Source organism: Perca fluviatilis, chromosome 16, assembly GCF_010015445.1.
Source record: "Perca fluviatilis chromosome 16, GENO_Pfluv_1.0, whole genome shotgun sequence".
NCBI lineage: Eukaryota > Metazoa > Chordata > Actinopteri > Perciformes > Percidae > Perca > Perca fluviatilis.
Window position 1 is genome coordinate 4,976,258 of NC_053127.1, and position 12,582 is coordinate 4,988,839.

Genomic DNA, 12,582 nt, shown 5'->3' on the forward strand with positions numbered 1-12,582 from the left:
ATCAGGCTGTACAGACAGAACAAGGGATAAGAAAAGAATAAACGCTAAATTAATCCTAAAGAATCCAAACGTAAATTGTTTGAAATTGATACTCTATCTTTACAACTCACTCGGACTAATGTTTACGGTAAATGTAGTTGCACCCCTAAAATATTAAGATATGCCAAGAAAAAACATATCACATGGAAACATATAACTTCTACCAGAAGAAGGAAATAGAATAAAAACTGAAATGGATTGGAGGCACGCAATCTACAAGGAGTTTCTGACAATGCTTAATACAGAGATGAAATATATATATTTTTAGAGGAGATATAAAATCTTGTTAACACCCTCACAACTCTTTGACACCACTGAGAGACTACAAAAAAGTTGCAAGGGTGGTTTTTCTGCTCACAGGCGCTAGGGGGAAGCGAGACGACCACCATTCAACCCGAAGAAAGTCATATAACCATTCCAATGACTCCAAAGCTGTTCAGTTAAGGTAAATTAAGCTACAAATCTGCATAATTCCCCTTTAATATAAATCACAGTTAGTAGATTAGCATTATATTAGAATATAGCAGTGGGCTGAAATATTTGTATATGTTTTCCTTTGCCATGCAGGTCCCCCCCTACATGTTCTAGGTCTGTGTTGTGTTTTTAACCGAATGCTGAACTGAATCCAGATTGTGCTTGAGACTAAGTAGCCTATAGTAAAATGACCTGACACTGCAAAGCATAATAATGCACATTACCTTTTTACCGGTTGTAGAAGATAAATGAAGTAATACATCAACAGTAAAGCGAATGGTTCATACATAATTTCATCATGATGAAGGCATTGTTTAGCCTTCAAAAGTCTAACGTAACGGCAGCCTTGTCATCATGAGACTGTCTGTAGTATTACGGTAAAAAAAAACAAAAAAGTCACTAAAATCAGTCACAAACTTTGACAATCATGTTTATGTAAAATATACAAATGTCAGTAACATGAGTGCCAAACTGTGAGAAACCATCACATTAAGGCACTTAATACAATATCAGTAACATTAGCTGCTAACTTAGGCCATCATATAGCTAACAGTAAGCTACTTAATACAATATCAGTAATAGTAGCTACTAACTTTGGCCATCATACGGCCAACAGTAAGCTACTTAATACAATATCAGTAATAGTAGCTGCTAACTTAGGCCATCATATAGCTAACAGTAAGCTACTTAATACAATATCAGTAATAGTAGCTACTAACTTTGGCCATCATACGGCCAACAGTAAGCTACTTAATACAATATCAGTAATAGTAGCTGCTAACTTAGGCCATCATGAAGCTACTATTAAGATACTTAATACAATATCAGTAACAGTAGCTGCTAACTTAGGCCACCATAAGTCTAACATTAAGTAACATTAGACAGTGTCAGCAAAATTGGTTAATAATGTTAACTATTACAAAGCTAACATTGAGGTAAAATGATAAAATGTTAACATTAGCTGCTAAACTTGACCATCATACTGTTAACCTTGAAGCTATCACACACTCTCAGGAACATTAGCCTGCTACCATCTCAAGGCTAATATTAAGCTACATTATACAATGGCACTATCATTAGGTGCTAACTTGTTTTGGTCTGTACCTTGCAGTACATTACTAAGCTCTTCCAACGTGTAAGATAATACTGTCATTTGCCTTTACACACTAGGTAGCTTGTTGTTTCTGCCAGTTTCTTTTTTTCTTTTTAGCATTATTTGCCAGACTATCTCTGATCGTTCTGCACTCATTAAAGTGCCCATACTATGAAAAGATCACTTTTTCTGGGATTTGGGGTGTTATTTTGTATCTCTGGTGCTTCCACACGCATACAAACTTGGAAAAAAAGACCATCCATGCTGTTTTGAGTGAGATACGGTTTCTGAATGTGCCCTGCCTTCAGTCTCCGGGTGAGCTGGTTTCTACAACTTCGAGGCAGGATTAACTGGGAGATTTCTTCTAAACGAGGGTGCACTTCCAACTTTGCGTGGAATACCTGCAGAACAGGGACATGTAAGTAGTACTATAGTGTTGTAGTGCTTTTTTGCCATTGAGAACGAGGTGGCTAACCGCTAGCAGCGCTAGCTTCTAGCTAGTAGTCCTTACCTAGCTACTGCACATGTGCGACTCCCAACAAAGATGGAACAGAAGTGTGATCTCTCACTCTGTAGCTAAAACAGAGAGCTCAACACATAGGGTGAAAAGAGGAGCTGCAGCAATGTGCAGTACAACAAAAAAATAGTGTTTTTTTTTTTTTTTTATTTAACCATGTAAACCTATTCTGGTACAACCTCAAAATACAATTATGAACCTGAAAATGTGCATAATATGGGCACTTTAAACCTTCCACACACAGTTTAGCAGTTGGATTGCTAACTGTGTTGATGCTAATGTTAGCTAGCTAATTCCAATTACCACTGGGAAAAAAACTGTTTTAATTGATATAACAAAACTATTATTGGTTACCTGTTCAATTCCTTGCATATTTTAAAATGTGTATATTTAGGTTCCTTCACTTGGCTTTAAGTTATAACCACACTCAGAAATTATTGCCTAATTTAGTAGGTTACAAAATAATGTTATTATCCTTCACACATGCTTTGTAGCTTGTTCTTTTTAGCATTATTTGCCTAATTACCTAATTTCACATTCAGCAGACATGAGTTTTTTGGTTGTTGCGAATGTTCCTTGTGTGTTGTTTAATGCTGGGCAAGTAATGTTAACATAGTGGGCTTATTTTCACTGTTGCATGCTGCTGCTACACGTGGGCCAGATTAAAGTGCTGAACAATACGATAAATTTGACAACAAGAAAATTCAAAACAATGAGCTAAAAGCAGCATAAAGCTGCTGGCTGATATTTCTTTCTACTTACGTGTCTTGAAGAGAGTTTAATTCTTGGCACAATTGACCCCAACAAAGAAACAGCTCTGCTAGCAAAACCAGTTCTAACTGGTTCTGCAAGGCAGTTGTAAGAATGTTTGATTTGTAATTTTTTGGCAACGTATTACAGTTTTATAACACAATGTAATAAATAAAAAATAAAAAGGAGTTTTTGAAATCTTTAAACTTTTTAATTAGGTGTGATTTTAATAAAGGCAAATGAAAGGTTAAAAAAAAAGAATTTATTTGGAGATTTGTATCAGCCCTGCTAATGAAAATATAGGAGACTTGTATCTAAGTACACTAAAACGGTGTCCAAAATCACCCCTATTTTCCATGGGGCACATTTGCATATTCCAGCAGCGCCGAGACCCCCGTGAGCAATTGCAGCCATTAAAGTTGGGAGTGTGCCTATGTTCCCACATTTCAAAGAATGTTTTTTTCACTAAAAATGAGGCCTAATGGTCCCACAGCCCTATGTTCCTACATTTCTAAGTTTTTTTTCAAAATTAGGCCCTATGTTCCCTATGTATTTACTTTTTCATAAATTTGTATCAGATTTTATCCCTCTTTCTCCCAATTTGGTAGCCAATTACACCCAACCTGCAATGGACTACAGATGGACTACAGTTGGCTGACCCCAACTGGAGAGACGACGAGATTCAGGAACTTCAGTTTGTATGGCTGACGCCAAAATTGTTAGAGAAATTTAAGTAACAGCAAGAGCCTTGGTTGTTTATGAACAAATTACGAACTGGCTACTTGGGCCGAGCTGTAAAGTCCTTTATCCTGCACGTGTCACCCCTCGCCTAAACCAGCGTATTTCCAGAAAGTGAGAACTCAGCTGAGATGGACCATCTCCTGTTGTGTATTACATGTGTAAAAGGGAAACATATGTGAAACCAGCTCAACATAACAAAGTTCTTCCAAGGTCTTTAATTGCATAAACACAAACCTAGAGGACAGGAGTGCATACAATCTCACATCCATCACAAAGTGACACAAAAGTGCACATGTAGTGTCCGCCTTTCCCTCCTTTTACATTTCATTCTTTGAATAAACAGCTTCTCTTTTGAATCAAATGCCACATGTAACATTACTACTTTTTGTAGGGTTAATGGTTTGGGTCAATATTTGTGATTGCTGTTATCATCATAGATTGTTCACTGGTAAAGTCATCAATTGTTGACTTCACATGTTTCTTCACACAGCTAAAAATAAAGAACACAATTTTACAATTTTCCTGTTTGAAAATAAACCCTCTAGATTTAAAATGATGGTTTAACTCTTTTAAGGTGGAATAGTTTTGACAAACACTTGAGTATTTCTTGGAACTGCAGCCCATAGATAACAGGGTTGAGGCTGCCGGGAACAACGTAAAAGAGAATGGCTGAAATCTTCCTGTACTCTGGGAACTGGGGGAAGCGATGAAGGGCGATGGGGATCAGCCCAGTGACAAGCATGATCAGATACAGGCACAGATGAGTGCTGCAGGTCTTCAAGGCTTTACTGTTCAAAGATTTGCTGTTACTAGTCAGACAGGCTGCTGTGATATTAGAATATGTGAGAATTATACTGCATATAGAGGACGAGAGCAGGACGACAGTGAAAGCGAGGCCATAGACGTTATTGATGAACACATCCTCACAGGAGAGTTTAAAGAGCGAAGGATTATCACAGTAAGGGTTTGTGATCAGAGTCCTGCATCGGTTCAGCCGTATGGTCAGACCGAGCAGAATGGCCACCAAAACAAAGGACACTCCCCAGGCAGAAACTGTCAGCTTGATCACCATTTTGCCGTTCATTATCGTAGCATATCGCAGGGGGTTACAGATGGCCACATATCTGTCAAAGGCCATAACCATGAGCACTGTGTGTGAGTTGGTGCCGAACATATGTCCGGTAAAAGCTTGCATCAGACACTCATAGTAGTGAATAACACGCTCAGACGGGGGCACCAGGATGTCTGCGATCACCCGTGGAACCAGGAGAGAGTTTCCCATTACATCATTTATCGACAGGTTACAGAAGAGGAGATACATCGGCTGATGGAGGCTTCTATTCGTCCATATCAAGATCACGATGCCCACGTTGGCAGTTAAGATGAACACATAGGCCAAGAGCAGAAATAAGAAGATAGGGTACTTGTTAGTCTTGGTGACCATTAACCCCTCAAGCTGAAGAGTGAGGCTGTTGTATGTATAGTTTTCCATCTGAGCTATACAGAAATAAAACGAGAGAGAGAGAGAAATAGTTAATGATATACTTTACCTACTGCAATAAAACAAACTGGTAAAAATGTAAATTCTACAACAAACACACTGCTATGAAGACAATATTCTTGAGCAATAAGAAGGCGCTCTTTACCCTTTCAGTCACAATAGTAGATGGACAAAGTACTCAAAGGCTTTACATGAGTGGAAATAGTAATCCCACAATAGAAAAACACGCTATTACATGTAAAAATGTACCAAAGTAAAAGTAAAATGGGTAGCAGCACTAAAAGTGTACTCAATAGCAAAGGTAGTGAAGATCAAACTCTTGCAAAATTGTAAATTACTGATGCAGAAATAATGGTGAAAGGAAAACGCAACAGCAATATCAAGTTCCACAACACTTTAGTCCCATACTGCTACAGAAATTACTTTTCTCTATCATTGCTACCTTTACATTTAGCTGCACTAGAACCCAGTTGGCACCAGTGAAACAGGTGAAAAAAGAGATTACTTATGTATGTACCGTTCATACATTTGTTTGATCCCCCACCTTCTTATATAAATCCATTTACCACCAAAAGCATTTCACATGTGTGCCATTAAAAGTGAACCCCTCAAACAAAATGTTCATTTACATGTAGATGCCTTAAACACATAACATCTTGAAAGCCAACTGCGATAATTCTGTCAATATGTGAAATGTGAACACCCTTTTAAACACCCTTCCCTGTAACAATTTAAATCAGAAAACCAACAATAAGAACCGTTCTGTCCAGCACAACAGTCTTCAGGCCTTCTCTAAAGGCAGTCTTTAAGTTTTATAAGCATCATTTCATCTGGGAAAACCCTGATCATTACCTAAGAAGCATTACGTAACCTTCATGGGATTAATGAAAACTGTCAACAAGCTTGTTAGGTAGAAGTTCATTATAAACTTATTGTGTTTTGCCATCTTATAATTTTAGATGTTGCAGCACATAGACCACATACACATCTGTGATGACGTATCTGAGCCATAGGTACAAAAAAATAAAACCCAGCACACACCAATTTTATTTTACTTTTTAGTTAACTATAAGCACTTGAATTGAACACCCCTGACCCGTGTTTACCACCAGGCGCCAAAGTTTTGTTTTGTTCAGTCATCCAACACTCGGCACGGGAGCGTGCTTATGTTCCCACAGCCCTATTTTCACACATTTCTAAGATTTTGTTTCCAAAATTAGGCCCTATGTGTGTTTGTGTGTGTGTATACACAATTCAACAGTAAGCCAAACTCTATTCAAATGAATATGGGAGTCATGATATAGCGTCCAAGCGTACAGTATGACCAAGAGTGAAACTGTAGAACACAAACAAAAATATACAATAAGCAAGATGCATGTAGCTACTATGCATCAGTTGTATAGTGATTTAATTATACAGTATACATGGCATGCGGTTAAGCTGATAACTTGCTAACGTACATGTAGTTTATCTTACAATTTACTAACTTACAGAAATGAGGCTTTATAAAATATCATAGCAAAAATTCTGTCCAGATATTGTTCTATGGTCTGTGCTTAAACTAGTACTTACAGATGATGAATTCGAAGGAATAACAAAAAGAAGGATTGTAACAGATGGGATTTGAGTACACTAAGCAAAAATGTGGCAGCATACTAAAAACTAAAATGGCAGACTTCTAGTCTGGCTATCACCAGACCAAGCTCAATCTTTTAAGATTGAACATTAGTCTGGGGAGTCTGCTCTGTATTTTCTACTGCACAAGAGGCGTGATCAATGGGCATAGTTCATGACTCTGTACCCAATTGGATAGTCCTTCAACCAATCAGACCAACGATCCGGGTAACGTAGCAGCGACAGCGGCATCAAAAGGTTGCTGCGTTTCGGTGGCCGTCATCTTGAATGTAAACAAAACGCTGCTTAGTCGCTTCTCTATTGTCATCATCCATTTGGCTTTTGAATTTAATATTTGGCTTTTGAATTTCAATTTAACATTGGCTTTTAATTTTCATTTAATATTTGGCTTTTGAATTTCAATTTAACATTGGCTTTTAATTTTCATTTAATATTTGGCTTTTGAATTTCAATTTAACATTGGCTTTTAATTTTCATTTAATATTTGGCTTTTGAATTTCCATTTAACATTGCCTTTTCATTTGGACTTGACACATGTCAATTTAAATGAGGAGGCGTGGCCCAAAGGCTGGTAGGAGGGTCTGAAACGAAAGGGGTGCAGAGGCACCTTATGAACAGCAGGGGGAGCTGACTGTTGGGGAGCACCTGTCTGCAGCTCCGCCACCAGGCTGGTTTGGCCTGTTATTTCACATGATAGAAACTGATGATGTAGGCTAAACACAAACGACATTTCATGCAACAACAGTGAAGTTTTCATGTAGTTACTATAATTGGGCCCGTGTTAGTGAGGACTCGATTAGGACTGTATTTAAAGCTGATTCTGGTTCCCAACTTCGCCCCAGGTGTGTCTGTTTAAAACATGACTCAGACAACTTCTCTCTTTTGATGTTTTATTTAATTAAGCAACAGTAGAAACATGGGTGTGGGTAGCTCTGCGACGTGTGTTGTGTGTGGTCAGATTTCGAGGACGCACACACGCACACAATCTCAACCGGATAGTCATCGTCCGAACTGCGACCTCTCCTTTTTCTTTCTCTCACTTTTTTCTCCGGGTGGTGCGCGCGGTGTGAGGTGCGTGTCCGCGCTGTACTCACAACAATCACTCCTGATTGACGGCCTTTTGTATAGCCCGTGTACTTTTTCAGACTTTCAGCTGACAGCGGTGTCTGTGAGCATCACTGGCCGGCCAGCAGGGAGGCGATCCCGGCCGCCACCAGCTGGCTGTCCCGTCAGACTGAAGCTTCTGACAACATCGGAGAAAATGTGCAGTTTGCCATCAACGTTTGTAAAACTGCCCATATTCAAACTCTACACAGTTAATTTATCGCATAAAAAAGTCTCAGAAGTGAATTTAGTGGTGAAAAAGCAGATGGAAATTATAAAAAAGCAATCGATTCTATAATCTAGATCGGGAGTTTGCAGTAGTACAATTTTCATCTGCTTTTCGGCCCGGGATCGCCTCCCTTACAATTTCCATCTGCTTTTTCATCACTAAATTCACTAATGAGACTTTTTTATGCGATAAATTAACTGTGTAGAGTTTGAATATGGGCAGTTTTACAAACGTTGATGGCCAACTGAACATTTTCTCTGATGTTGTCAGAAGCTTCAGTCTGACGGGACAGCCAGCTGGTGGCGGCCGGGATCACCTCCCTGCTGGCCGCCAGTGATGCTTACAGACACCGCTGTTAGCTGGAAGTCTGAAAAAGTACACGGGCTGTACAAAAGGCCGTCAATCAGGAGTGATAGTTGTGACTACATGTTGGAGAATAGCGCGGAGACGCACCTCACACCGCGCGCACCACCCAGAGAAAAAAGTGAGAGAAAGAAAAAGGAGAGGTCGCAGTTCGGACGATGACTATCCGGTTGAGATTGTGTGCGTGTGTGCGTCCTCGAGATCTGACCACACACAAACACACGTAGCAGAGCTACCCATACCCATGTTTCTACTGTTGCTTAATTAAATAAAAAATCAAAAGAGAGAAGTTGTCTGAGTCCGTGTTTTAAACAGACACACCTAGGGCGAAGTTGGGAACCAGAATCAGCTTTAAATACAGTCCTAATCTAGTCCTCACTAACACGGGCCCAATTATAGTAACTACATGAAAACTTCACTGTTGTTGCATGAAATGTCGTTTGTGTTTAGCCTACATCATCATTTTCTATCATGTGAAATAAGAGGCCAAGCCTGCCTGGTTGTAAAGCAGCAGACAGATGAACCTCAGCAGTCAGCTCCCCCTGCTGTTCATAAGGTGCCTCTGCACCCCTTTCGTTTCAGACCCTCCCACCAGCCTTTGGGCCACGCCTCCTCATTTACATTGACATGTGTCAAGTCCAAATGAAAAGGCAATGTTAAATGGAAATTCCAAAGCCAAATATTAAATGAAAATTAAAAGCCAATGTTAAATTGAAATTCAAAAGCCAAATATTAAATGAAAATTTAAAGCCAATGTTAAATTGAAATTCAAAAGCCAAATATTAAATTCAAAAGCCAAATGGAAAATTAAAAAAAAATAATAATATTTTTAATTTGATCTCGCTTTGTTTTCTCTTTGGACTTTCAATTTGAATTATGAATAAATATTTCCTCCATATACCACACGGGGAGCGTCTTGCCTGACTGACTTGCAGATTTAATAATCTCCACAAGTTTTTAATCCCCTTCTGGCCCTGTACATTTCTTGTAGTTTGATATGCACTTTGACCCAGAACAGGAAGCCGGCTAGACTGGGTAAACCCAGCCCAATCTGCCAGAGATTTGCAGCTCAGTCTGGAAACATGTACAGTTATCTATCCTGCTTCCGTTACAAATTTGTGGGGACCAATCAAAAACTGGCTTATCCACCTGGCGCGCTATTGGTGGGTTTAACACGATTACAACAGAGAAGCGACTAAGCAGCGTTTTGTTTACATTCAAGATGACGGCCACCGAAACGCAGCAACCTTTTGATGCCGCTGTCGCTGCTACGTTACCCGGATCGTTGGTCTGATTGGTTGAAGGACTATCCAATTGGGTACAGAGTCATGCACTATGCCCATTGATCACGCCTCTTGTGCAGTAGAAAATACAGAGCAGACTCCCCAGACTAATGTTCAATCTTAAGTTTAAGCACAGACCATAGAACAATATCTGGACAGAATTTTTGCTATGATATTTTATAAAGCCTCATTTCTGTAAGTTAGTAAATTGTAAGATAAACTACATGTACGTTAGCAAGTTATCAGCTTAACCGCATGCCATGTATACTGTATAATTAAATCACTATACAACTGATGCATAGTAGCTACATGCATCTTGCTTATTGTATATTTTTGTTTGTGTTCTACAGTTCTCTCGGTCATTCCTTTGTCAGTACGTGCGGCTATATCATGACTCCCATATTCATTTGAATAGAGTTTGGCTTACTGTTGAATTGTGTATACACACACACATAGGGCCTAATTTTGGAAACAAAATCTTAGAAATGTGTGAAAATAGGGCTGTGGGAACATAAGCACGCTCCCGTGCCGAGTGTTGGATGACTGAACAAAACAAAACTTTGGCGCCTGGTGGTAAACACGGGTCAGGGGTGTTCAATTCAAGTGCTTATAGTTAACTAAAAAGTAAAATAAAATTGGTGTGTGCTGGGTTTTATTTTTTTGTACCTATGGCTCAGATACGTCATCACAGATGTGTATGTGGTCTATGTGCTCCAACATCTAAAATTATAAGATGGCAAAACACAATAAGTTTATAATGAACTTCTACCTAACAAGCTTGTTGACAGTTTTCATTAATCCCATGAAGGTTACGTAATGCTTCTTAGGTAATGATCAGGGTTTTCCCAGATGAAATGATGCTTATAAAACTTAAAGACTGCCTTTAGAGAAGGCCTGAAGACTGTTGTGCTGGACAGAACGGTTCTTATTGTTGGTTTTCTGATTTAAATTGTTACAGGGAAGGGTGTTTAAAAGGGGTGTTCACATTTCACATATTGACAGAATTATCGGAGTTGGCTTTCAAGATGTTATGTGTTTAAGGCATCTACATGTAAATGAACATTTTGTTTGAGGGGTTCACTTTTAATGGCACACATGTGAAATGCTTTTGGTGGTAAATGGATTTATATAAGAAGGTGGGGGATCAAACAAATGTATGAACGGTACATACATAAGTAATCTCTTTTTTCACCTGTTTCACTGGTGCCAACTGGGTTCTAGTGCAGCTAAATGTAAAGGTAGCAATGATAGAGAAAAGTAATTTCTGTAGCAGTATGGGACTAAAGTGTTGTGGAATGTTGCTGGATATTGCTGTTGTGCGTTTTCCTTTCAACCGTTATTTCTGCATCAGTAATTTACAATTTTGCAAGAGTTTGATCTTCACTACCTTTGCTATTGAGTACACTTTTAGTGCTGCACCCATTTTACTCTTTACTTTGGTACATTTTACATGTAATAGCGTTTTTCTATTGTGGGATTACTATTTCCACTCATGTAAAAGCCTTTGAGTACTTTGTCCATCTACTATTGTGACTGAAAGGGTAAAGAGCGCCTTCTTATTGCTCAAGAATATTGTCTTCATAGCAGTGTGTTTGTTGTAGAATTTACATTTTTACCAGTTTGTTTTATTGCAGTAGGTAAAGTATATCATTAACTATTTCTCTCTCTCTCTCGTTTTATTTCTGTATAGCTCAGATGGAAAACTATACATACAACAGCCTCACTCTTCAGCTCGAGGGGTTAATGGTCACCAAGACTAACAAGTACCCTATCTTCTTATTTCTGCTCTTGGCCTATGTGTTCATCTTAACTGCCGCAACGTGGGCATCGTGATCTTGATATTGATGGATCGAAGCCTCCATCAGCCGGTGTATCTCCTCTGCGTAACCTGTCGATAAATGATGTAATGGGAAACTCTCTCCTGGTTCCCACGGGTGCTCGCAAGCATCCTTGGCGCCCCCCTGAGCGTGTTATTCACTACTATGAGTGTCTGATGCAAGCTTTTACCGGACATATGTTTGGCACCAACTCACACACAGTGCTCATGGTTATGGCCTTTGACAGATATGTGGCCATCTGTAACCCCCTGCGATATGCTACGATAATGAACGGCAAAATGGTGATCAAGCTGACAGTTTCTGCCTGGGGAGTGTCCTTTGTTTTGGTGGCCATTCTGCTCGGTCTAACCATACGGCTGAACCGATGCAGGACTCTGATCACAAACCCTTTCTGTGATAATCCCTCGCTCTTTAAACTCTCCTGTGAGGATGTGTTCATCAATAACGTCTATGGCCTTGCTTTCACTGTCGTCCTGCTCTCGTCCTCTATATGCAGTATAATTCTCACATATTCTAATATCACAGCAGCCTGTCTGACTAGTAACAGCAAATCTTTGAACAGTAAAGCCTTGAAGACCTGCAGCACTCATCTGTGCCTGTATCTGATCATGCTTGTCACTGGGCTGATCCCCATCGTCCTTCATCGTTTCCCCCAGTTCCCAGAGTACAGGAAGATTTCAGTCATTCTCTTTTGCATTGTTCCCGGCAGCCTCAACCCTGTTATCTATGGGCTGCAATCCCAAGAAATACTCAAGTGTTTGTCTAAACTATTCCACCTTGAAAGAGTTAAACCATCATTTTAAATCTAGAGGGTTTATTTTCAAACAGGAAAATTGTAAAATTGTGTTCTTTATTTTCAGCTGTGTGAAGTAACATGTGAAGTCAAAAATTGATGACTTTACCAGTGAACAATCTATGATGATAACAGCAATCACAAATATTGACCCAAACCATTAACCCTACAAAAAGTAGTAATGTTACATGTGGCATTTGATTCAAAAGAGAAGCTGTTTAT

The 12,582-nt window shown here is 39.3% G+C and overlaps 1 protein-coding gene and 1 pseudogene across 1 annotated transcript; one reads left to right on the top strand and one right to left on the bottom strand.

Moving 5' to 3' along the window:
* Positions 1-4,161: 4,161 nt before the first annotated feature.
* Positions 4,162-5,109, bottom strand: LOC120544239 (olfactory receptor 52D1-like). The gene has a single exon (XM_039777871.1). The coding sequence runs from the start codon at positions 5,104-5,106 to the stop codon at positions 4,162-4,164; it is 945 nt and encodes a 314-aa protein (XP_039633805.1). The 5' UTR covers positions 5,107-5,109.
* A 6,312-nt stretch (positions 5,110-11,421) lies between these two features.
* LOC120544285 lies at positions 11,422-12,370 on the top strand (annotated as a pseudogene).
* The last annotated feature ends 212 nt before the right edge of the window (positions 12,371-12,582 follow it).